The following is a 26,881-nucleotide window of genomic DNA, read 5'->3' on the forward strand; positions in this document are numbered from 1 at the left end:
AATTAATTGAATAATAATCGATTATTAAATTAATCATCAACTATCTTGATAATCTAATAATCAGTTTGAGTAGTTTTTTGAGGAAAAAAGTCCAAATTCTCTGATTCCAGCTTCTTCAATGTGAATATTTCTGGTTTCTTTGTTCCTTTATGACAATAAACCGAGTCTCTCTTTGGTTTGTGGACAAAACAAGACATTTGAGGACGATGTCGTCTGGTGGTTTGAGAAACACTGGTTGATGTTTTATTGACCAAACAACTAATCAATTAATCGCTTAAATAATCAACAGATTAACCAATCATTAGTTGCAGCCCTACAATAAACTTTGGACTCGCTCTACTATGATTTATTTGCACCATAAAAATCAAGGACAATAACAAAAACAGAAATGAAACAAGAACAGTGAGTGGGAGAAGTTAAAAACACTATATGGGTTTATAGATTAGATCAGATTAGATAGAACTTTATTCATCCCAATGGAAATTCTTGTGCCAGGTTGCTTCAAAAGGAAATGTGCAAAGGGAATGAAATATAAACAGGGATGCAAACAGCGCGCCGAAAAGCGAAACTCGCTTTTTTCATGACCAATTAGGTGACTTGTGTGAATTGTTCAGATCCGAAGAGTTTTTTTTTTTTTTTTGGGGGGGGGGGGGGGGGGGGTCTCAGCGTCTCAGCGTCTCACCTGGGGTCAGTAAAATGTTTTTCTAACAGGCTGACAGTGACAATCACGTGAAACTGAGGCGAACTCATTCATGGTTGTCTCTGATTATACTGATAACAGCCGACCTCCAATGTAGACGCGCGACGTGCGCGCTCATTAAAGCGGCGCATATCCGCGTGCAGTCGGTGCGACGGCGACGTAGTTTTTCCCCCCGTGCATGTCTGTGGAGCTGTGCACCGCGGACATGCACGGTTCCCTACGTTGCTGTGTCAGGCAGGTGTTTCCACGGAGCTCTGCCCCGTTTCAGAGGTGAAGGAAGCCCTGAGTGGAAAGACGTCGCCTCCACGATGTAGAATGTGTTAAAGTGAAACTAAGACATTATATAGGCCTATATGTCCATTACACACTGAATGAAACATCCCATGTCTTTATTTGTTCAGTTTATTTTAATAGTAATACTTATGACTAACATTCAGTGAAGACCTAAAATTCAGTATCTCAAAAATGGAAATATTGCAAAGGATTTTTTTTTTTTTTTAAAGCATTTTTAATCTAGAAATGTTGGCCTTCTGAAAACTATGTCCATCTATATGCACTCAATACTTGGTTGGGATTGAACTACTGGAAATTGACTTTTCCATGATATTGTAATGTAATCATTTGTTAATGGTGAGCACCCCCCCCCCCCCCCCCCCTCCCCCGACAATTCCTCTCTTTTTTGGTCCTGAGCCGTTTGCATCCCTGTATAAAGAGGAACCATCCTAAGGATAAGACAGAAATATATAATAAAATATATCCTACAACCGAAGAAAAAACACAAGAAGAGTCACTGATTTGTTTCACTTGAAGAAGAAACCCTGAGCAGAGATTTAACCTGTCAACCTGAGGGTGTGTGCAAATAGTTCTAGTGTTAAAGGGATAGTTCAACATTTTGGCAAATTGGCCCATTGCCATAATCCCTATAGTCATAGCAGTAGGTTCGTTACCTTTAATTGTCGGTGCAAGCTGTTTTTAGAACAGACAGAGTTGTTTTAGAGGGAATTCAGTCCCTTCAGGGACAGTTTTTCATCAAGCAGTCTCTGTATTTCCCTCGAAAACGGCTCTGTTTCGTAACGTTGTGTTATTATCTCATAGCGTGGTGAATGTGCAGCTCACAACTTGTCCACGAAAGCATTTTGGAGTTTTGGGATTGTGTATTTGATGAGTTTGAGGGGCATTTAGTCTCTGATAAACCTCACACATCATCACTGTGTTCTGTACAGACAGAAACGTTTCATATCTGTGACCTTGGGCTGTGTTTGTTTGCACAGAACCAGGACTCAGTGCTGCTGTGTTTATTTCCTGTTACTGGTTCCAGCTCACACACACTTGTCTCACACTGGAAGCTCCTGTTTCCTGTTCAGTAGTCTGAAGCAACGACAACAGATGTTAAACCTGAAGTTTGTGTCTTTTTGCATTTGTAAGAATCAGTTCCCAGTCTCCACAGTGAACTATCCCTTTAATAAACTGGCGCCCAGCTCAGCGTTGCCGAGCGGCCAGTTCTTATCTGGACCTTTACACTTTGCTCTCCCTCGTTGGTCCAAGTAGAACGAGCTCAGATTTACGATCAATAATCTGGTTTCAGCGTCAGTAAGTGGATTAACCTGAAGCCCCTTAAACGCCCCGCGGTTAGAAAGTCCCACTCTGAGTCGCACAGGTGAGGAAGTTAAACACACGAACACGGACCAGGCTGCTCGCTGTGATGAGGGAGAGAGAGAGAGAGTGAGAGTGTGTGTGTGTGTGTGTGTGTGTGTGTGTTTAACCCCTACAGTGCTGTTATGTCACTTCCTGTGAGCTCATGCTGCAGGTGGTGCAGCAGCTATTTACAGTGAGAGGTAGTTCGGGACTTTGATTAATGATCAATCAGTTTCTTTATTGATTGATTGATTGATTTTTTAATTTTAATTTTTTTTAATTTTTTAAAAATATTGTGCAATGTGCATTTGTTCGCCTTTTTTACATCCAGAGAGTCCAGGTTTTGAAAAGGGTTTAAGTTCACTTTATAATGGAGTATGTTAATTTATAGGCTCCTACAGTGTTTGTGTGCAGATAAATGTTAAAAATGCTAAAGACTAAAAATCATAGAGAGAATCGGCAATATCGTAGAATCGCAATTTAAATCGAATCGCCATCCAAAAAATCGTAGAAGAATCGAATCGGGAGAAAAGCATATCGTCCCAGCCCTAGTAACAACTGATCCATCTGTTTCCAGCTGTTTATAACTTCTCTTCTCTTTATGTCGCTAGGTCATGAACTGAAAATCTGTCTCTGGGTCAAAGGTCAAATGTGGATTTCTGTGAATTTACACACAAAACGACTCATTGATAAATTTGATTATTGATGAAAAGTTAACTAACCCCCTCTCTCTCCTCTCTCCTCTCTCCTCTCTCTCCTTCAGTCCTGGGACATTTTCTTCCGTAACGCCAACGCCGGCGCTCCCCCCGGCGTGGCCTACCAGAGCCCCCCTCCCCCGGGCGGCGGCTCCTCGCTGGGCCTGGGGGCTGGGGGGGGCCGGGCCCTGGTGGGGGGGGCTCGGCCCCACGTGGAGAAGCTGGTGGAGGATCATCTGGCCGTGCAGACGCTGATCAGAGCCTACCAGGTAAACACACACACAGACAGGACAAGATATTCCTCCTCTGGGATGAGATGAGATAAGGAAGAACAAACAGATCAACCAGGCTGAACACACACACACACACACACACACACACACACACACACACACACACACACACACACACACACACACACACACTGAAACAGCTGCTGTTTTATCACCTGAGTGGAGAATCAGAGTTATAGAGGAGTCTGATCTCTCTCTTTAATCATCCTGGTTCGGGATGTCCTGTCACCATGACTTGTTTTCACAATTAATCGCGGTTTTAAAGAGGAACTCTGTAGTATTTCATTAAGTGTTTCATTTAACGCGCCTCATAACCCGTAACCCGTAATCTCTTGTTGATGACAGATAAGACTACACAGATATACATGGTAACATGGTAGATGATAAATAACCTTATCCACCGCTCCATGGATTCATTTCTCATTGGAAACAAATGCACATGGAGGAGAGGAGGGTTAGAGACACCAGACCTGGAGAGTTCAGGGTTAAACCGACACAGTTAGTTAATCATAAAGCTTCCTAAATACCGTCACTTTCCAAAATACATTATGTCTGAACCATATCGGCAGATGGAGTTTAAATGTTAGTGTGTCGTTTGTAATTAAAAAGAACGATAAAAATAAACTTAACATTTGTTGTAAATGACAATTAATGACTTTAATGTTTCAAACATTTCCCTTGGGGGGATAAAGACACAGATATTTTGTGTAAATAATTAGTAATGTGATTATATTTTCACTATATTTGATTTTACACATTCATAGTGTTGTGAAATTAATTAATGCATAATAATCGTAATACAGTGATTATTTCTCTGACAATAATCGTACCTAGAAAATCTATAATCATGACATCGCTACTCCTGATGGTTCCACGTGTAGTTTAAACACCACAGCTCCTGTTTTATATCATATGATCAGTGACGGGAATAACAGCGTTATAGATAAAATGCTCTGTTACTTGACTCAAGAAGTGGCGTCACAAAATAATAACACTTTATCTTATATACACATTTGTTTCAGTTCATCTACTGGTCAGACAAAAGTTTGACATATTAAAGCATTTTATTAAAAAAAAAAAGTAACAATAATTACCTTTCCTGGTAATTAGTTACTTTTATAATGTAGTGACTCATTGCATTGCATTGCTTTGTGTTGTGTTTTGTTTTGTTTTATATTTTGTCTATTGTAGCCTACTTGTTTTTTACAAGACAAAAATAACCCCACTAAACTAAACTCGGTTACTAACTTTAAGTTCCTTTTTGGGAAGTCAGGAAATGTGACAGGAAGTGTTCATCATAATCTGCTGCTGCTGCTTCAGACTCTGACTGTTGTTGCCCTGTTACCCCCCCCCCCCCCCCCCCCCCTCCTCCTCTGTGTGCAGGTGCGGGGGCATCACATAGCCAAGCTGGACCCTCTGGACATCAGCTGTGTGGACTTCGACGACGCTCCGTGCACCGTCGGTTTCCAGAACGTTGGTGAGAAAATAAATTAACCCCCCCGCCGTCTAATCCTTTTACTGTTTTTATTTAGTTTTCTCCAGACACACCCCTCAGTTCACACATCCTTATCTCCTCAGTGCCCCTCCCCTCCCTCCATCAGACCCCCACCTCTTTGTTTATTTCCACCACCCCCCCACCCCAGATGAACACAGGATCGGCCTCTAGGCTTTACATCAATTTGACACAAATTAGACCACGGACCCCCATTGGACAAGATCTTGAAGCAAACACTAGAAATACACAGTTCTTAGACTGAATAACACTTTTTTTAGTCAATGTACTGAAAATTAGGGCCAATGCCGTGAATTTTTGGAAATATTGTAGGGAAATTTCTGGAAAAAAGTGGTAAGATGTCTTTCAAAAAAAAAAAAAAAAAAGTTGAAAAATTATCTAGAAAGTGGTAAAAAAAATTCTCAAAAACAATTCTAGAAAAAGTTGAAAAATTAAAAAAAAAAAAAAAAAAAGTTTTAAAAAAAATTCCAGGAAAAATGGTTAAAAAAAATTCTGAAAAACAATTCTAGAAAAAGTTGAAAAAAAAATTCTGAAAAACAATTCTAGAAAAAGTTGAAAAATGTCAACAAAAAAAAAAAAGTTGAAAAAAAAATTCTAGAAAAAGTGGTAAAATTTCAAAAAAATAAATAGGCCTAAATAAAAAATTATTTCTCAAAGTTCAGTCCATCCTCCTCATAGAAACTCATCATGACAAATAGAAACAAACAATGAGCTGAAATAGTTCAAAGTCTTTTCCTGTAGATTTTCTGAATGTGAGAATTGATTTAATTTCCAAATCTTTAGTCTCAGTTTTTTAACTAATTTAACGTCGTAGCAACTTGACCCAGAGTTGTTGTGTAGTTTATTAGTTTTGTCTCAGTTGTTTCATATTGGAGCCTTGATAATGAGTCGTGTTGTGTTCACTGCACTCTGTGTCCCGTCGTTCTTATCAGCTCTGACTCTGACGCGTTTATGGTTCCTGGAGAGAACAGATAAGACTCAGAGTGTGTGTGTGTGTGTGTGTGTGTGTTTTTTATGGTGGTAGTGTAGTGTAGTGTAGTGTAGTGTAGCTGCAGACTGAATGTTTTTATTGTCGTCTTCATTTGGAGGACGGTTTTCTGCTGTGGACTCGTTACAGAACTGATCCTCGAGCTGTAGCTGCTTTGTTGAAGGAGCTCACACAGTTAAAACACACTGTAAAGAGAGTGTGTGTCTGCCTCAGTGTGTGTCTATGTGTGTGTGTGTGTGTGTGTGTGTGTGTGTGTGCAGCAGCAGCTCTGTGTCATTGTGCGTGATGAAAAGCTCGGGGCCTCAGGTGATTGTGTTGAGCTGTACGAGGACGTTTCCACCGCTCACGCTGCCATTGTTCACTCACACCGAGTTCTGCTTTGTCCCGGTGCCACTGAAGGTCACACAGGTCACAGCACAGGTCGATGTGTGTGTGTGTGTGTGTGTGTGTGTGTGTGTGTGTGTGTTTGTGTGTGTGTGTGTGTGTGTGTGTGTGTGTGTGTGTGTGTGTGTGTGTGTGTGTGTGTGTGTGTGTGTGTGTGTGTGTGTGTGTGTGTGTGTGTGTGTGTGTGTGTGTGTGTGTGTGTGTGTGTGTGTGTCTCCATGCCTCCAGAGCTCTCTCATTATAAAGAACACCTGTGTCACCTGACAGCAGCAGGTAGGACCGGCCCCTCAGAGTCCCTGTATATCTATATCTATAAAACATAAAACATATTTAATGGGATGTGCCTTTCGTTTAGACGGCGACGGCATTTTTGGGGCTTAAAAACACAAAAAAAGTGAAACCACCCTCCAGAGTGGAAATCTTAAAAACGTTCCACCGTCACATTCCCGTCTAAACGCAAAAGTCTGCTCCGATCTGCTCACGTCGCGACGCATTTACGTCGCAGACATCCAGGCACCGGTACAGGAAAATAACAACAGACATGTCACCGTATGCACGCAGATTTCCCCCCAAAACGCTTGTCTAAACGCAGAATAAAAAGTGAGAACGCAACGCCACTTTTGCATTTTCTATTCAGATCGTTTCCCCGTGAACACAGCCTGAGTTTTAACACATTAGCCATGTTTACATGTTCCTTTTTTTCTACAATCTGTTTATAATCATTCTGATCAGAAGGGTCAGCGGGTTGAGACTCTTAACTCTTAACCAGGGTTATTATGTAGCTACAGAGTGATGATGCTAACTGGTTGTGTCTGTCTGTCCTGACCAGATCTGAAGCAGCCGTTATAATGAAGCAGCGGCGGCCACGGCTGCGTTAATGTATGTACTACATAGTGGAAACCTTGATGTTTGTATTACGGAACTAAAGAAACTTGATTTTTTTTTTATCTTGAGAATCAGCGGCTGGTATCAGCCAAAATAAGGCCGGTATCGGCCCCTTACCGATACCTGGGATCAGTACTCACCCTCCCTATAGAGAAACCTGGTTATTCATTAGGGGTGGGAATTATTTACTATCTCACGATTCGATTAGATTCTGATTTTTGGGGCTACGATTCGATTCAATATCGATTTTCGATTCAAAACGATTTGATTCCTAATGATTTCTGCTTCAGTCTGTCGGTGTGAAAGGATCCTCATGATCTACTCCAGTCTGCTTTACAAGACAGAACGACTAAAGTGTCTTTTTCACATTTATTGAGTTTTAAACATTTATCCATGCTTAGATGGAATTGTTGAAACTGTTGCATAAAAGCAATATCACATATTGCTGAAGTAACAAAATTAAAAGTGCAGTTATAAACATGCTGCCTTTTAAATTCTAAGGAAATGGAGGCCGACAGCCGGCAGGTTTGTTTCCGATCGATTTTGGGACATTTTATATCGATTCTGAATCGAATGAGAATTGTGATTCTTATGTAAATCGATTTTTTGGCACACCCCTATATTCATATTCCTGTTTACAGGATAAATACCAGTGTCCTGGTTTCTGACTGTTGCATCTTATTTGCTCAGGCACTTGTGGTGTTTTTACTTTAACACAAACTGCAGCAATGTTGAATCTGTCAAAATGAGAGCACTGTTGCCACTTTTACATTTTAATATCGCGTTGCAAATATGGCTAATTCAAGTTATTTATAGCAACGGAAGTTAAACAAAGCTTGTCGCTCCAAAAGTATGAACGGTTTGCCGCCGCCATGTTTGTTTAGCGTCAGTTAAACAACTGGTCAGACTCTGTAACAGTGATTTACACAACAACAAGTCTGCAGGTTGTAAAGAGTGATAAACAGTTTATAATTCCAGAAGATTAATAGTTAAACTGTTTCTTAGATTTGAGTTGAAGTTTCATAATTAGTTAATGATCAATAAAGTACAAGTAAATGATCAATTAGTCATCAATAAATCCACTAATCACAGTTTAGAAAGGCTCAATAAACTCTGTTTGGTACCTGGAGTTCTGGTAGTTCAGTGTGTGTGTGTGTGTGTGTGTGTGTGTGTGTGTTTTAACCTTTGCTCAGCAGCCAATGGGGTCAGTCAGGACTTAACCAGCTTATCTGTTGCTGCTTCATTAAAACGTTACACTGATTAGATTTCAGCCTCTTCTTCTTCCACTTCTCCTCTATGTGTGTGTGTGTGTGTGTGTGTGTTCATGTGACCAACCGAGGGGGGAGAAAGTCTACATTAGTGTTATGTAAGAGTCAGAGAGCTGAGTCGACAGTTACCTGCTGACGGAGAAGTTCACACACACAGAAACACACACTCCACCACGTTTAACACTTCCTGGTTCCAGTCTCTCTTCTGCTTTTTTTTTATTGGAGCGTTCAGGGAGCCAATCAGAAGAGAGAACCAGAGAAAATGTCATTTTATTTTATTACAAAACGTAAAATAAAAACTGAAAATACCACACAGCCTAGGTCTCATGTTCACAGTGCAGATACTGTTTAAAGGGACAGTTCAACATTTAGTCAGATCCTCCTCTCACCATAGCAGTAGGTTCATCACCTTTAATTATCGGTGCATGTTGTTTTGAGATGGGCGGAGCAGAGACGTGAGCTGCTCAGTGAACACAATGGAGGTGAAGGAGGTCATCAAACTCATCAAATACACAATCCAACAACTCCACAACGCTCTGGTGGACAAGTTGTGAGCTGCACATTCACCACGCTATGAGATAATAACACAAAGTTACCACACAGAGTTGTTTTAGAGGGAAATACAGAGACTGATGATGAAAAACTGTCCCTGAAGGCAACGTGCATCAGCGGTTTTGCATGAATTTCCCTCTAAAACAACTCTGTGTGGTAACGTTGTGTTGTTATCTCATAGCGTGGTGAATGTGCAGCTCACAACTTGTCCACCAGAGCGTTGTGGAGTTGTTGGATTGTGTATTTGATGAGTTTGATGAGGGAAACCAAGAAATCCCATAATGAGCCTCCGTAGCGTAGCTCTGAGCAGCTCACGGCTCTGCTCCGCCGTTCTAAAAACAGCTTGCACCGACAATTAAAGGTAACGAACCTACTGCTATGACTATAGGGATTATGGCAATGGGCCAATTTGACAAGTTGTGACCTGCACATTCACCACGCATTGAGATAATCATGTAACATTAGAGAGTTGTTTTAGAGGGAAATGCAGCCGGAACTACATTCCAGACACGGCTGCTGCTGGGCGGAGGGATTTCAGAAGCATTTAAATGTTGAACTATCCTTTTAACATGCTCATCCTTCACGTCTACATGCAGGAATGTGACTCGTAACCAGCTCCAGAGCCTCACAGGAAATCACCTGATAGAAATAGAGGAGAGAGACTCGGTCCCAGAGCTGCTGTGTAAAGGCTTCACCGCCTTTACACACAGACTCACACTACACAGCTCAGAGGAGCAGTGCATTATGGGAAATGTCACCTCCGTTCAGTCAATCATGACACAAGGCGTTTGTTTCTATGCAGCATGCTGAGGAAAATGTCGTAAGAACTGAATAAAAATAAAAAACAAACATAAAATTAGCTTCATGTCATATAAAATGTTACAAAGCACAATATAAACAATACAAATATATAGTATATATGTGTATATAAATAAATGAAAGAACCTCGTTGGCCTTGTTAACTAACCAGAGTTAAGGAAACTTAATTCTTCTTTTCTTCAGACTTGATACCGAGGTAGAGGGCGTCAAAAACAAAACCACCTGACAATATAAACAGTTCCTTTACATCCATATGAATTAACGACAATATATTCCCTTATTTAAAACATAAATTATTCTTTTTTTAACTCAAACTTATTCATTATCAATATAAATGAACTTAAATAGTAAATCTGACTCTAAAGGCAGCTACAGGAAATGTATGATCCAGGAACAGGAATAAGAATTTACAAAAAAAATTCTCCAATATTAGAGGATTTATGGAGCTTTGTTAATCCTCAAAAAGAACTTGAGATGTTCGAGTGATGGAGAGGAAACATCCGGTCGTTGACTTCTCTCCTGCTGCATCAGTTTTAAAAACAACTTCAACTTTAATCTTGATCTGAGTGAAGTTCAGAGTTTAATCTGTCAGATTAAACAGCTGCTGCTCACTCTCAACCTCAGATTCATGGAAAACTTCTCTTTGCTGCTTCTGTCTCTTTTTCCTCTGACCTCTTTCCTTTTACTCCTCCTCCTCCTCCTCCTCCTCCTCCTCCTCCTCCTGCTCCTCCTCCTCCTTCAGGTCTTTATGGACTGACTGAATCCGACCTGGACAAAGTTTTCCGCCTGCCGACCACGACGTTCATCGGAGGCAACGAGAGCGTTTTACCGCTCAGAGAGATCATCAGACGCCTGGAGGTTAGACACACCTACACCTCCTCATACACCTCCTTCTTCTCCTTCTTCTCTTCCTCCTCTTCCTCCTCCTCCTTTTTTGATAGATTTTTTTTTATTGACATCTTTATTGACAACAGACAAATGTTTAAAAGAGAAAACATACATCGACACAACTGCTGCCAAAGGGATAAAAACACAAAAAAGCCATCAGCTTATTTCCATTGTGGTCCTCCTCCTCTTCCTCCTCCTCCTCCTACACCTCCTCCTCTTCCTCTTCCTCTCTCTCCTCCTCCTCTTCTTTTTCTTTCTCCTCCTCCTTTTCCTCTTCCTCTCCCCCCTCATCTTCCTCCTCTCCCTCCTAAACCTCTTCTTCTTCCCCTTCCTCTTTTTCCTCTTCCTCTTCTCCTTCCTCTCTCTCCTCCTCCATCGCCACCTCCTCTTTTTCTTCCTCCTCCTCTTTTTCCTCTTACCCTTCCCCTTCCTCTACCTTTTCCTCCTCCTCCTTCCTCTTCCCCTTCCTCTTCCTCCTCCTCCTCTTCCTCCTCCTCCTTTTCTTCTGCTTCCCTCTCCTCTTCCTCCTCCTCCTCTTCCTCTCCCCCCTCATCTTCCTCTCCCTCCTCCTCCTCTTCCTTCTAAACCTCTTCCTCTTCTTCTTCCTCTCTCTCCTCCTCCATCACCTCCTCTTCCTCCTCCTCTTTTTCCTCTTCCTCTTCCCCTTCCTCCTCCTCTTCTTTTTCTTCCTCTTCTTCCTCCTCCTTTTCTTCTGCTCCCCTCTCTTCATCCTCTTTCTCCTCTTCCTCCTCCTCTTCCTCTTCTCCTTCCTCTCTCTCCTCCTCCATCACCACCTCTTCCTCTCCTTCCTCCTCCTTCTCCTCTTTTTCCTCCTCCTCCTCTTCCTCCTCCTCCTCTTCCTCCTCTTACTCGATCAATGATTTCCAGTCACAACACAGAGCTGATAATCAATACAACATTTATAGACCCTCTGAGCTGTTCTGATCAGATTGATTGATCGTATTGCCCCCCCTCTGCCCCTCTCCCCCCCCCCAGTCGTCGTACTGTCAGCACATCGGAGTGGAGTTCATGTTCATCAACGATGTGGATCAGTGTCAGTGGATCAGACAGAAGTTTGAGACTCCAGGAGTCATGAGCTTCAGTCCAGAGGAGAAGAGGACGCTGCTGGCCCGCATGATACGCTCCACCAGGTACACTACTACTGCTACACAACTACACAACTACTACACAACTACACAACTACTACACTACTACTACACAGCTACTGCTACACAACTACTACACACTACACAACTACACCGCATGATACGCTCCACTAGGTACACAACTACTGCTACACAACTACTACACACTACACAACTACACCGCATGATACGCTCCACTAGGCACACAACTAAACAACTACTGCTACACAACTACTACACAACTAGTACAAATTGCACTTTATTATCTCCCCACAACATCATAGGCCTCTGTCAGTATATCTGTGCTTTTATGTCATATATGTGTGGTAAATGTATGTTGACATTTTTACATTTTTTAATGTTTTTAAATTGCACATTTGGAGTTTGGGGAAATGTAATTTCGATCCCCTGTGTAACTGTCAGTTACATTGTGTGATTGACAATAAAGTTTACTGAACTGAACTGAACTACACCGCATGATCCGCTCCACCAGGTCTGGTTCTGATTCTAGTTTTAGTTCTGGGTCTGGTTCTGGTCCTGGTTCACATTCCTGTAGTGATTGAAAGTCATGGTGTCATGGTGGCGGTCAGAGCTCCAGTGTGAAGCAGCAAGGTCCCGTCTGTCCACAGGTTCGAGGAGTTCCTGCAGAGGAAGTGGTCGTCAGAGAAACGCTTCGGGCTGGAAGGCTGCGAGTCTCTGATCCCGGCGCTGAAGACCATCATCGACCGCTCCAGTCAGAGCGGCGTGGAGAGCGTCATCATGGGGATGCCCCACAGGTACATGTTGTTGTTGCCCCACAGGTACACATGTTGTTGCCCCACAGGTAGATGCTGTTGTTGCCCCACAGGTACATGTTGTTGTTGTTGCCCCACAGGTACAGATGCTGTTTTTTTCTCAGAGGCAACTTATAAAAAAAGGGAGATCCTCCGCGCTTCAGCTTGACGAACTCTGGACCGGTGCGTCTCAGGGCTGGAGACAGATGAGCAGTGGAGACAAAGGGAGGACGCTGGAGCACACGGTCAATTAATATACATTTATTGAGGTGTTGTTCAGTGGACGGGGGATTTAAATCCCGTGCCTGCGTCCCTGATTTAAATCCCCCGTCCACTGAACAGCTCCGTTTGCTCTGAAGAAGACCTTGCATCGAAACGTCAGCAGCCGCACCTCAATAAATGTATATTAATCGACCGTGTGCTCCAGCGTCCTCCCTTTGTCTCCACTGCAACTTATAAAAACCAGGATGATGAGCAAGTTGTTGTAGAGAAATGAACCAGACAGGACGGAGATGGACAGAACGCCGGCCGTGGTTCGCATCAGGGTTTTGTCCATACTGTTGCATCCTGTTGCATCGCTGTAGAGGCTGGAGAAATAAAGGAAATACAATTCAAAATTTGCCAAAACCATGCTGTCTCTCTTCCTCCTCCTCCTCCTCCTCCTCCTCCTCCTCCTCCTCCTCCTCCTCCTCCTCCTCCTCCTCCTCCTCCTCCTCCTTGTGTCTCCTCAGAGGTCGTCTCAACGTCCTGGCCAACGTGATCAGGAAGGAGTTGGATCAGATTTTCTGTCAGTTTGACTCTAAACTCGAAGCTGCAGACGAGGTCAGAACTCATTTATTATGTATTATTTAATCAATATATATATATTATTTATTATATTGCTATTGCTATATTATATTGCTTTTATAAAACGGTTACCAATAATGACAATATGAAAGAGGGATACGCAATCAATTTCATGTAGTTTTATTCAACCAGAATAAAAAGCTGTTCCCAGCTCTCCAGACGTTAGCTCCAAGTAGCTCTGCAGCTCGTCTTTTCCTCTGTCACTGCTCAGTCCCCTCTACCATTGTTAACCCTCTGGAGGTCAAAGTTCACCTTCAACATGTCAATTACACTACTTTACTACATTTTTTAACATCGTAAAAACACCGACTGTCTTTGGCTACGGACTGCAACAGTCCGTTGTCATGGATACATGACAACAACTTCCATTCATACCAGTCATACGTTGCCTGAGGCGGAGTGATAGCCTACGCTGTGATAAGGCTTTAGAATAGTAGCCGTGGTATATGCTCATTATACCACGGTTAACAGCCAATCAGATCGCCGGATTTCACCTTTACGTTTTATAATTATTATTATATTATTTATTCTGAGACTCTGTTGTTGTGTTTAATTTAATCTAATCCAGTTTTTATCTGGACATGAATCGACAGATGTTTCTACCTGATCGTTGTTATAGATTTCTCTATAATCAACTCTGAGCTCAGCAGGAAACTGGACTTTTACCTGTTGTTGTTCATTTATCTGATCGATCACCTTGAGCTCAGCTCCTGGATCAATAAGGTCAACCTAACCCCCCTCTCCTCCTCCTCCTCCTCCTCCTCCTCCTCCTCCTGCTCCTCCTCCTCCTCCTGCTCCTCCTCCTCCTCCTCCTCCTCCTCCTCCTCCTCCTCCTCCTGCTCCTGCTCCTCCTCAGGGCTCGGGGGATGTGAAGTACCACCTGGGGATGTGGCACCGCCGGATGAACCGAGTCAGTGACAAGTTCATCACCTTGTCTCTGGTGGCGAACCCGTCGCACCTGGAGGCCGTGGACCCGGTGGTGCAGGGGAAGACCAAGGCCGAGCAGTTCTACTGCGGAGACACCGAGGGCAAGAGGGTGCTGCTGCTGCTTAGTGATTATTGATTATAGATTATATAGCAGTAGGTTCGTTACCTTTACTTGTTGGTGCAAGCTGTTTTTGGTTTTTCTCATCAAACGCATCAAATACACAATCCAACAACTCCACAACGCTCTGGTGGACAAGTTGTGAGCTGCACATTCACCACGCTATGAGATAATAACACAACGTTACCACACAGAGTTGTTTTAGAGGGAAATTCATGTAAAACCGCTGATGCACGTTGCCTTCAGGGACAGTTTTTCATCAACAGTCTCTGTATTTCCCTCTAAAACAACTCTGTGTGGTAACGTTGTGTTATTATCTCATAGCGTGGTGAATGTGCAGCTCACAACTTGTCCACCAGAGCGTTGTGGAGTTGTTGGATTGTGTATTTGATGAGTTTGATGAGGGAAACCAAGAAATCCCATAATGAGCCTCCGTAGCGTAGCTCTGAGCAGCTCACGGCTCTGCTCCGCCGTTCTAAAAACAGCTTGCACCGACAATTAAAGGTAACGAACCTACTGCTATGACTATAGGGATTATGGTGATGGGCCAATTTGTTGAAAATGTTGAACTATCCCTTTAAAGTCTGCAGACCGGTGTGTAACCCGCTGCTGTTCCCTAGGTGATGTCCGTCCTGCTGCACGGCGACGCGGCGTTCGCGGGTCAGGGCATCGTGTACGAGACGTTCCACCTGTCTGACCTGCCGTCCTACACCACGGGCGGCACCATCCACGTGGTCGTCAACAACCAGGTAACACGGGGTTAATCACTTCACTACCGCACACACACATCAATAAGCTGCTCTCTAAGTTCCTCACTAGTGTTGCTGAGATTTACCAGAATTTACCTCTTTTTAATTTCTCTTAAAGTCCCCCTCCCGGGAAATCTACTCTAGGAGGCAACGATTAGATTTAATCATATTTTACCAAATGTTTTATGTCTTTGTAGGAGGAAGAAAACATTACATTAATCAAAACGCAACAGTTACAAAGTAACAGTCACAGTAATAAAGTTGAACCTGGGCTCATCAGAGAGTCCTGACAGCGTCACACAGTAACGGCCTGACGTTACTCCACACTCACTTTATTGTGAAGGAGCTTACCAATCATTTTACACTACTTTATTAACTCTTTTGCGACCAATAACGAGTTAACTCGTCACAGCCTGCCGAACGTTCACGACCGTCGATGAGCTAACTCGTCAAAACTGTTTTTGTTTTTTTACAGATTGTGATAATAGACACTCTCAGGTCCCTGTGTGTGAATATGGTAGTCCTCTGATATGCAAAACTGTTTTAAACTACAATCAAAACATAATGTTTTTTTGATCTTGGTTTTGTTTGAGTAGGGGTAGGTTCCTCATAAGCCTTTGGCTTCTTACCTATCCGTTTTGTATGTACATATGTATGTATGTCATTCATACGAAATAAAACAATCAATCAATCAAAAAGCGTGCAGCGCTGTACGGCTGTCGGCTTCACCGTGTTGTCAACTTGGCGACTTTCTCGCTAAATCTGGCGACTTTCCAAACCCTCTTGGCGACTTTTTTTGTCAAAAGCGACCGGCGACAAATCTAGCAGCTTTCTCCGGTGCTGTTACAAACGTTTCTGGTTTGGAGATTCGGATCTGAAAGCCCGTTATCTCTGCTGTTTTCACGGTGCAGCGGAGCGGGCGCTCTGCAGCGGGTGCTGTGACCGGCCGCCCCAGAGCACCCACCGGCGGCCAGTCACACAGCAGTGTCACGGAGCTGCACCGCTGCTCTCCACGCTGCCACACCCCCCAGATTTACCTACAAAAATACAAGTCTTTGTGCATGACTGACCAGATGTAGGTGATAGAAACAACAACATTAAACATTTCACAAACTTTATTGAGCGTGTTTCATTAGTTTAGGTTTGAAGTAGTAAGGTACAACAATTAGAAGATACCCCATCATCCTGGGATTCAATTCACTAATCGTCTCCTGGGATTCCTGGAAAGAAAAATGGGTGTCGGGTAGCAACACTATTCCTCATTTACCTCTCTGAACCTGACCTCTTCCTCCTCCTCCTCCTCTTCTTCCTCCTCCTCTCAGATCGGCTTCACCACCGACCCCCGGATGGCTCGCTCCTCCCCGTACCCCACCGACGTAGCTCGGGTGGTGAACGCTCCGATCTTCCACGTCAACGCCGACGACCCCGAGGCCGTGATGTACGTGTGCAACGTGGCGGCCGAGTGGAGGAACACGTTCCACAAAGACGTGGTCGTAGATCTGGTGAGGAGGAGGAGGAGGAGGAGGAGGAGGAGATTAAACACTCATCATGTTGGTGTTGTGTATAAACCAATCCTGAACCTCCTCCTCCTCCTCCTCCTCCTCCTCCTCCTCCCTCCTCCTCCTCCTCCTCCTCCTCCTCCTCCTCCTCCTCCTCCTCCTCCTCCTCCTCCTCCTCCTCCTCCTCCTCAGGTGTGCTACAGACGTAACGGACACAACGAGATGGACGAGCCGATGTTCACTCAGCCTCTGATGTACAAACAGATCAAGAAGCAGAAGAACGTGCTGCAGAAGTTCGCTGAGAAGCTGATCGCAGAGGGAGTGGTCACGGCCCAGGACTACGAGGTCTGTGTGTGTCTGTGTAGTAGTTTAGTTTAGTTTAGTTTATTTATTTATTTCATTCATTTATCGAGCATAAAAACAAAAAAATTAAATAAAACTCAAAAAAACAACAACAAACAATGACAATACTGTAACTCTTGAATGAAAGGGGGCAGAAAGAAGCGAACTTATATTGTCTACCCCTTGTTACAAAGAATTAATTCACAAATTAGATAATACCAACAAACCATGTTTACTACAAAAAGTGGCATAAAATAAATTGAACGGCTGCAGCCCAGCCAGCTGCTCATCATCTTAGTAAAGTAGTAGTAGTAGTAGTTGTTTTAGAGGGAAATTCATGTAAAACTACTGATGCATCACGTTGCCTTCAGGGACAGTTTTTCATCAACAGTCTCTGTATTTCCCTCTAAAACAACTCTGTGTGGTAACGTTGTGTTATTATCTCATAGCGTGGTGAATGTGCAGCTCACAACTTGTCCACCAGAGCGTTGTGGAGTTGTTGGATTGTGTATTTGATGAGTTTGATTAGGGAAACCAAGAAATCCCATAATGAGCCTCCGTAGCGTAGCTCTGAGCAGCTCACGGCTCTGCTCTGCCGTTCTAAAAATAGCTTGCACCGACAATTAAAGGTAACGAACCTACTGCTATGACTATAGGGATCATGGCAATGGGCACAATTTGACAAAATGTTGAACTATCCCTTTAATGGTCCCATGAAAAACAATGAAAACTGGACATTTTCATGATTTAAAAAAAAAACTGATGTAAAAAGTTACTTTTTACCAATCACAGGCAGCTCATAAATCTACTTCCTACGCCTCCTCCTTCTCTCTTTGAAGTTCTAAACCTCCTTCTCTCTGTTCTCCTCTTCCAGGAGGAGGTGGCGGGCTACGATAAGATCTGCGAGGAGGCGTACGCGCGCTCCAAAGACGAGAAGATCCTGCACATCAAACACTGGCTGGACTCTCCGTGGCCCGGCTTCTTCACGCTGGAGGGGCAGCCCCGCTCCATGAACTGTCCCTCCACTGGGATCACAGAGGACGAGCTGCTGCACATCGGACACATCGCTGCTTCTGTTCCTATGGAGGACTTCACTATACATGGAGGTAACACTGCTCCTCTTCTTACTCCTCCTGTTCTACCTCCTCCTCCTCCTCTCCATCAGGGAGGAGGAGCTGCTGCACATCGGACACACAGGGTTCTTACGTTTTGAAAAAACCTGGAAAAGTCATGTAATTTGAAATTTTCCAGGCCTGAAAAAGTCTTGGAAACATAAATTCACCCCAAAAGTTTTGGAAAAGTCATGGATTTTATTTTATTTTTTGAAATGATTACATTTAGTAATAACGGTCTATAAGGTTGATTTTAAAATTGATCAATAAATAGGCTATTTCGTATCGAAAAGTGTTGCGCATTGACACTGCCCTCACGATTCAATTCGATTACGATTCACCAGGTAACGATTCGATTCGATTCTACGATGCATTGCGATGCATCAAAATTGTACTGCACACAACATGACAAATTTTTCATCAGTCATGAAATAGGCTGCTATTATCACTCTCCTGTATCTTTGACATAAATCATTTAATAAAATAAAATTGAATGGTACAGGGTATTGGATATGGAATTTTCAAACCTGAAAAAGAAAACATAAATCACTTCTAGGGCTGCCCCCAAATAGTCAACCAAGCACTGGTCGACCAAAATATCATTGGTCGATTGGTCGCAGGATTAAACAAACAAACCTTTGGAGCCGTGTCTTGTCAATATTAACTCAAAATCAATATGACTGAACTATATGAAAGACTATGGGGCTTTTATTTTGAAGGGCCAGATACAGAAAGTCGTGACACTTTTTTGGGTTTTTTTTTACACTGCACGGCAAGTCTCTTTCTCTCTCTTTTTTTTTTTGTCAAAAGCGGTTTGTTTGTTTTTTGTTTGTTTTTTTTTCCCGTGCATATCCGCGGCGCACCGCTGCACGGACGTGGTGAAGGAACTCTGATTGGTTTGGGCTGGGAGTTGGGGGGAGATGACCATTGTTGTGAGGTCAGACACACCTGGATTCATCAGTTAGTCTAATCATGTAAAACAGGAATTAAATACAGTAAAGGAGGTGGCTTGAGCTCAGGAAGTAGTGGAGCTGTGCATAAAGCGCATTGTCATTAGATCTTTTTTTTTGACAATTCCACTGTTTTTTTGTTGTTGTTTGTTTTACATAGTTTTCATACATTTCATGCATACATTGATGTTTTAGAGGTCTTGTAATGTCATGGAAACTTGTTGCCAAGTCAAGGAAAAGTCATGGAAATGTGTTGGTTAAAATGTGTATGAACCCTGGACACATCACTGCTTCTGCCCCTGTGGAGGACTTCACTATTCATGGAGGAGATTATCTGTCCTCTTTCTGATCCCCCTACTCTTTCTCTCCTCCTCCTCCTCACCTCCTATCTCTTCCTCCTCCTCCTCCTCCTCCTCCTCCTCCTCCTCCTCTCCTCCTCCTCCTCCTCCTCCTCCTCAGGTCTGAGTCGTATCCTGAAGGGCCGCTCCAACATGGTGGACCAGAGAGTGTGCGACTGGGCGCTGGGCGAGTACATGGCGTTCGGCTCGTTGCTAAGAGACGGTATCCACGTCCGTCTGAGTGGACAGGACGTGGAGCGAGGGACGTTCAGGTACCAACACACACTCCTCCTCCTCCTCCTCCTCCTCCTCCTCCTCCTCCTCCTCCTCCTCCTCTCTGGGCTATACAAATAAAATTGCCTTGCCTCCTCTCATTAACCCTTTGTGTGTCCACAGCCACCGACACCACGTGCTCCACGACCAGAACGTGGACAAGAGGATCTGCATCCCCATGAACTTCCTGTCTCCAGACCAGGCGCCCTACACCGTGTGCAACAGCTCGCTGTCCGAGTACGGCGTCCTGGGTGAGACACACAACACACAACACACAACACAACACTCTACACACACTCCACACACACTCCACACACACTCTACACACATCAACTGGTTCCTCTCGGTTTCCTCTGTTTCCTCTCTGTTATGTTGGTCCTTCCTTCATGTTTCCTCTGTTTTCTCCATCATATCTTTGTTTTTCCTCTCTGTTTCCTATGTATTTCCTCTGTTTTTCCTTTCTTTTCTCCGTATTTCCTCTGCTTTTCCTTTGTTTTCTCCGTATTTCCTCTGTTTTTCCTATGTTTTCTCCATATTTCCTTTGTTTTCTCCGTATTTCCTCTGTTTTTCCTTTGTTTTCTCCGTATTTCCTCTGTTTTTCCTTTGTTTTCCCCATATTTCCTCTTTTTTCTCCGTATTTCCTTTGTTTTCCCCGTATTTCCTCTTTTTTTCTCCGTATTTCCTTTGTTTTCCCCGTATTTCCTCTTTTTTTCTCCGTATTTCCTTTGTTTTCTCCATATTTCCTCTGTTTTCTCCGTATTTCCTCTGTTTTCTCCATATTTCCTCTGTTTTTCCTTTGTTTTCCCCGTATTTCCTCTGTTTTTCCTTTGTTTTCCCTGTATTTCCTCTGTTTTCTCCGTATTTCCTCTGTTTTCTCTGTATTTCCTCTGTTTTTCCTTTGTTTTCCCCGTATTTCCTATGTTTTCTCTGTATTTCCTCTGTTTCCTCTTTCTTTTCTCCGTATTTCCTCTGTTTTTCCTTTGTTTTCTCCGTATTTCCTCTCTCTTTCTTCTGTATTTCCTCCATGTTTTCTCCTGTTTCCTCTCTATTTCCTCTCTCTTTCTTCTGTATTTCCTCCATGTTTTCTCCCTGTTTCCTCTGTATGTCCTCTCATATTCCCTCTCTCGTGTTCCCGGTGTTGCAGGGTTCGAGCTGGGCTTTGCGATGGCCAGTCCCAACGCTCTGGTCCTGTGGGAAGCCCAGTTCGGAGACTTCCACAACACGGCCCAGTGCATCATCGACCAGTTCATCAGCTGCGGCCAGGCCAAGTGGGTGAGGCAGAACGGCATTGTGCTGCTGCTGCCCCACGGCATGGAGGGAATGGTACGAGCCCATTGGCCGATTCGTAGCCGTCACGTGACTCCTCTCGTTGTTATTGATTGATTGATTGATCGGTTACTGATCGGTTCTGTTGCTCTCAGGGTCCGGAGCACTCGTCGGCCCGTCCAGAGAGGTTCCTGCAGATGTGCAACGACGACCCAGATGTTTTCCCTGTGAGTCAGAACAACATGGCCGACATGGTTCTTCTTCCTCCTCCTCCAGTGGTGGCGCGGTCATAGATACAGTATATATAGGTAGATGCCGCATTCGGGCTTGTCAGGAATGTCTCACGGCGGCCATCTTAGGGAGGAGTTCCTCCTGAGCAGCAGTCAACAGTCAGACCATCAGACCAGGTTTGACAGCTGTGAATCTGGTGAAATGCCAAACTTTAGTGCCGCGTACGGATGTTCCCATGAAAGAAACGCCAAAACCAGGAGACATGGAATAACTTTTCTCCAGTAATAAGTTGTTTTATATTATAGAACTGTTATGAACTTGTTGAATTTGATGTAGGTGAGTTATCTGACATAAATGAAACTAAGGTAACGTATCATAGGGTGGATATGTGTTACATTTATTCATTTACATATATTCATAGTTTGTTATTTTGTTGCCTGTATGTGTAGGCTATTAGTCTGTGAGTTTGTGGTTGCCATGGTGATGAGGCTACCTATATAATTGTGCTAGGCCATATTAAATCAGTTTTATGGCACTGACATTAACCCTATAACTGCTAACGTGAGTTATGTAGCTGAGTTGTAGTATTTCTATTAAAACAAAGGGCTTCAGTGAGAGACCTCTGCCTCTGTAGATACAAGAAGTCAAAGTTAGACACCTCCTGCTCAAGATGGCGGCGGCGGCCACAATCCGTTCCAATGGGCAGCAGCGTCAGAGGCATCTACGTGTAGATATCTATGCGGCGCCGTCATGTGACCCGTGTGTTGTTCTGTTTCAGAACGTGTCGGAGGACTTCTCGGTGCGTCAGCTCTACGACTGCAACTGGATCGTGGTGAACTGCTCCACGCCGGCAAACTACTTCCACGTGCTGAGACGACAGATCCTGCAGCCGTTCAGGAAGCCTGTAGGTGGCGCTGTCGCCATGACGACACTGATGATACTCGTTACCAGGCGTTACATATATTTAAATATAAATATAACTCATTACTTTTTAAAAGTAACGTGCCCAAGAGACAGAGGTTCAGATCAATGACTCTCTCTCCCTCTATTTTTGTCTCTCTCTTTTTTCTCTCCCTCTCTCTCTTTTCTCCCTCTCTCTATTTTTTTCTCTCTCTCTTTTTTCTCTCCCTCTCATTTCTCTCTCTTCTCTTTTCCCTCTTTTCTTTTCTCTCTCTTCTCTTTTCTCTCTCTCTTTTCTCCCTCTCTCTCTTTTCTCTCCCTCTCTTTTCTCTCTCTTCTCTTTTCCCTCTTTTCTTTTCTCTCTCTTTTATTTTCTCTCTCTCCCTCCCCTCTTTTCTTTCTCTCTTTTCTCCCTCTATTTTTTTCTTTTCTTTCTCTCTTTTCTCCCTCTATTTTTTTCTTTTCTTTCTCTTTTTTCTCTCTCTTTTCTCCCTCTTCTTTTCCCTCTCTTTTCTTTTCTCTCTCCAGTTGATCGTCTTTACTCCCAAGTCGTTGCTCCGTCATCCTGAAGCCAAGTCCAGCTTCGACGACATGTTGCCAGGTGAGTTCAGAGGACGACGACCTCACACACACACACACACACACACACACACACCGCTCAGCCTCTCTGTGTGTTATTGATAACGTGTGTGTGTGTGTGTGTGTGTGTGTGTGTGTGTGTGTGTGTGTGTGTGTGTGTGTGTGTGTGTGTGTGCGTGTGCGTGTGCGTGTGCAGGGACCCACTTCAGGCGTTTGATCTCCGACGAGGGGCCGGCGGCCTCGAGCCCGGAGAAGGTGAAGAGAGTTGTTTTCTGCTCCGGGAAGATTTACTACGAACTGATGAGAGAACGGAAGAACAGAGGGACGGAGCGGGAGGTCGCCGTAGTCCGCATCGAACAGGTACACGACTTCTGACCTCTGACCTCTGATCACTGTGATTGGTCCATCATTGTCTGCTCCACAGTGTCGTATTCACTGGTTTATGAAGATTGTTGTGTTCTGAAGAAAATCAAATGACTGGTTTTATAGGGAGACAAAATGATTTTCCTTCTGATCAGAGGTTGATAACCCTTTAATTTACAGGGCGTTGAATACGTCATAATGTCTAGAAATAACAGTCAGTTTCATAGTAACGTTATGTCTTTTCATAAAGGCAATAGATTACACATGCTTTGGATTTTTTGGAAAAGGCCAGAATTTTTCTCCACCAAGTCGTTGTAATTGACCGTTATTTCTGGGCTGTTTCTCCACATTACTATGAAACGGACCATTATTCCTCTACACTATTTTCTAGTCATTATGACGTAATTAACGGCCTGTAAATTAAAGGTTTACCAAATAATTGTTGTTTATTATTATTTAAACATGCCACATTACATGGACAATGACATACTCAAACATAAACACTTCTTTTACATACATATAAATTAAATTCACACCTCCTTGGGTAATTCCAACTGAAAATTGTTTTGGTAGTGTATCACTTATCACATAAAAATCATCATATGACAGATCTTAGATGAAAAAGGATAGAAAGGAGAATGAAATAAATAAAAGAACAATTAAAAGAAAAAATATTTAACAAGTGAATCCATACTAAGATACAAGGGGTTAAGTTTTGCTATAAATGCGTACAATTTATCTGCATGGGGATTATTTATTTGTTTCAAACATCTTTTTAACAAGGAGAACTCATTCTTAAGAGCAAGCCATGAGGGAGTTACCAAATCATTTACATTTCATTTACAAAGAGTTTATTGACAATGAAACATCCTGATGTCAGAAAAGATTAGACCAGCAGCAGCAGGTTTGTGACCTTTGACCTTCTCCTCCGTGTGCAGCTCTCTCCGTTCCCCTTCGACCTGGTGAAGGCCGAGACGGAGCGCTACGGGAACGCCGAGCTGGTCTGGTGCCAGGAGGAGCACAAGAACCAGGGTTACTACGACTACGTCAAGCCGCGCATCCGCACCACCACCGACCACCGCCGCCCCGTCTGGTAAAGCCCCGCCCACTTTTACTCACCACTGAGTAGGGATGTCACAGTTATAGATTGTCTTGGTGCGATTATTGTCAGAGAAATAATCACGGTGTTACGATTATCACGATTATTCTGCATTAATAAATTTCACAACACTATGAATGTGTAAAATCAAATACAGTCAAAATATAACTACATTACTCTGTCGTCATGAATTGTCATCTTTACCAAATGTTTACGTTTATTTTAATCGTTTTTTGTTTTGTTGTTTTTTTTATTAAAAATGACAGCCTAACATTTAAATTCCTACCAATTCAATGTTACGTTAGTTAAATGGACCAGTATCTGTGCATTTACCTTTATTTTTGCCGCACATCTGCCAATATGGTTCCAACATCAAATTTTTGTGAAAGTGACGGTATTTAGGAATATTTACGATTAAATAATTGTGGCGTCGGTAACCAAGGAAACGTCACTTCCAGTCAGAGCCGTGGGGGAAAACAAACCGATTCCCCCATAGACATACATGTGAAAATGCAGCATGTGAAAGAGCCAATATTTAAAAATGTACGGTAGGGCTGACCCAAAAAAATCGAAGCTTCGAAGCTTCGTTCGTTGCCATGGAAAATCGATCATGAAGTCCGTGATCGATTGTTTTGTTTTTTCTTCCTTTTTTCCTTTTTGACACCGGTTCTCATCGGCAGTTGTTAGATTACAATGAATAGGCTACTTGGCATCCTGGAAACCGCTACGAACCCCCCTACCCCCCGGGCAGACGGTAGAAGCTTTGATTAAAATCGATTTTATGTCCGCGAAGCTTCGATTACCAAAATATGATAATCGGGTCAGCCCTAATGTACGGACAACAATGGACCTGGATCGTGATGAGTTTTTTAATAGCTCTTTGTCAGCAGATACAAGTGATTCAAACTAAGACATGACAGCGGACAAGCGTTAGACAAAGGTTTAAAATGCTGCGTTTTCACACGCAGTATATCTATGGGGGAATCGGTTTGTTTTCCTCCACGGCTCTGACCGGAAGTGACGTTTCCTTGGTTGCCGACTCGGTGTATGCCACGAGTAATTGTTGTGCTCACCTGTGTGTGTGTGTGTGTGTGTGTGCAGGTACGCTGGTCGTGACCCGGCGGCGGCTCCGGCCACCGGCAACAAACCGACTCACCTGTCAGAGCTGCAGCGTTTACTGGACGCAGCGTTGGACCTGGACTCGTCCTCGCAGGTGGCGTGAAGCTCCGCCCCCTCGCCGTGACATCATCAGACCTGCTGACCACACGGACGCACGCTGACACTGTTACTATGACGACAAAGATGTCACGTTAACAGCGACGGACGCAGGAAAAAACGGGGGAGAAAAGAAGCTGCGATGAAAGAGTTTCATCGATTACTGAATCATTTCAGGCTGCTCAATCAATCAATCAATCAATCAATCAATCAATATGTACAAGGACACAGCAATGTGAAAAATCTGCTCATTTGTTTTTAATCCACTTTATTTTTACAGCACATTTCCAAAAGATGAATGTTTACCAAAGTGCTGCAGTGATTTACGTACAAGACATAGAAGCACGAAACGGTTTAGAAAAAGGAAATGAGAATTAAAAATAAAGATAAAAAGGATTTTAAAAGAATAAAAAACATAAGAAGAGCTGACCGATTAAAAAAATGCAATAAATTGAGAATAAAAAGACAAGAACAGAGATCACACTTGTTTTCATAACAAGAGAAAGAAGAGAAGATCAATACTCTTCAATAATCGATCGGTCTGTTGATTTGATTGATCATTGATTACCTCGTCAGACCTCACTCCTCTAATTAACCAACATGTTTTACCTCAGAGCTTTAATCTGCACAGGAAACGAGGCGGCGGAGCCACAAGGCTAACGCTTCCCATCCGCCGCCACTCTTTATGCTAAGCTAAGCTAAGCTAAGCTATCAGGTGTTGTGACTCGCTGCAGCAGAGAGTTGATCAGATATCGACGATGATTGATCAAGTTAATTAAGTTTATTATGAAATATTAAAACTGTTTGAACAGAGTTGATGAAGATTTTCTGCTTTTACCCCAACATCTGCCCCCCTCCCCTCCACATCTGTCCTCGTCTCTGTTTGTGCCAAATGTATCAGACGACTTGAAATTAAAGTTTCATTCTAATAGCGGAGCCAGAGCAGCAGCTGTAACGTCTGCAGCAGCTGTAGTGTTGCTGTTGATTGACAGAATGTGAAGACAGAATTGAAGGATGTATTTATTTTCATATAGCGACGTATGTTTTATTGTTTTCAACAAATAAAGATTCTTCCTGAACTGAGCGGCAGCAGTGAGTTTTTCATTTTCGTTTCTGTAAATGTGTAAATGCAAAGTCAATGAGTTTCTGAGTCTCCAGACTGATGGAATAATTTCACAATAAAAGTCCAGAGAAGTTACAGGAAGTTGATGAGACACTAATAATTTAGTCACTAAAACATGTTTTATTATTTTACTGGAAACATTTATAAAAATCCAGTTCCTTCACTGACAATGAACTATAAATTAAAGATTTTTAAAGGGATACGCCAACATTTCTTTTCGTGTCTTGCCTCACTCCCGAGTCCATGACCAGCAGATAGACACCATCCTTTCCACTGTGCGTGCAGTAACAAGGGAGATAGAGCCGTATCGCCCGTAATTAGCTTAGCTCAAACGCTGGAAGTGTATAGGTAGTGTTAGCCTGCCTCCACCTAAAGTCGCTAATTAGCTTAGCTCAAACACTGGAAGTGTATGG

General features: G+C 43.1%; 1 protein-coding gene across 1 annotated transcript in view; it reads left to right on the plus strand.

The window, feature by feature from the left end:
* The window catches only part of ogdhb (oxoglutarate dehydrogenase b), a 31,445-nt gene extending 5,053 nt beyond the window's left edge, over nucleotides 1-26,392 (plus strand). Inside the window, exons 3-22 of the mRNA XM_083983611.1 lie at nucleotides 3,099-3,299; nucleotides 4,707-4,800; nucleotides 10,475-10,590; nucleotides 11,617-11,771; nucleotides 12,395-12,541; nucleotides 13,270-13,360; nucleotides 14,241-14,420; nucleotides 15,050-15,178; nucleotides 16,501-16,680; nucleotides 16,870-17,022; nucleotides 17,894-18,125; nucleotides 19,541-19,691; nucleotides 19,816-19,943; nucleotides 20,837-21,015; nucleotides 21,114-21,185; nucleotides 21,968-22,093; nucleotides 22,618-22,690; nucleotides 22,865-23,028; nucleotides 23,970-24,124; nucleotides 25,232-26,392. Of these exons, the coding sequence (XP_083839737.1) occupies nucleotides 3,099-3,299; nucleotides 4,707-4,800; nucleotides 10,475-10,590; nucleotides 11,617-11,771; nucleotides 12,395-12,541; nucleotides 13,270-13,360; nucleotides 14,241-14,420; nucleotides 15,050-15,178; nucleotides 16,501-16,680; nucleotides 16,870-17,022; nucleotides 17,894-18,125; nucleotides 19,541-19,691; nucleotides 19,816-19,943; nucleotides 20,837-21,015; nucleotides 21,114-21,185; nucleotides 21,968-22,093; nucleotides 22,618-22,690; nucleotides 22,865-23,028; nucleotides 23,970-24,124; nucleotides 25,232-25,352 (2,847 nt within the window). The 3' untranslated portion in view covers nucleotides 25,353-26,392. The remainder of the gene's footprint in view (nucleotides 1-3,098; nucleotides 3,300-4,706; nucleotides 4,801-10,474; nucleotides 10,591-11,616; nucleotides 11,772-12,394; nucleotides 12,542-13,269; nucleotides 13,361-14,240; nucleotides 14,421-15,049; nucleotides 15,179-16,500; nucleotides 16,681-16,869; nucleotides 17,023-17,893; nucleotides 18,126-19,540; nucleotides 19,692-19,815; nucleotides 19,944-20,836; nucleotides 21,016-21,113; nucleotides 21,186-21,967; nucleotides 22,094-22,617; nucleotides 22,691-22,864; nucleotides 23,029-23,969; nucleotides 24,125-25,231) is intronic.
* The last annotated feature ends 489 nt before the right edge of the window (nucleotides 26,393-26,881 follow it).

Source organism: Trachurus trachurus (assembly GCF_905171665.1).
Source record: "Trachurus trachurus genome assembly, chromosome: 12".
Classification (NCBI taxonomy): domain Eukaryota; kingdom Metazoa; phylum Chordata; class Actinopteri; order Carangiformes; family Carangidae; genus Trachurus; species Trachurus trachurus.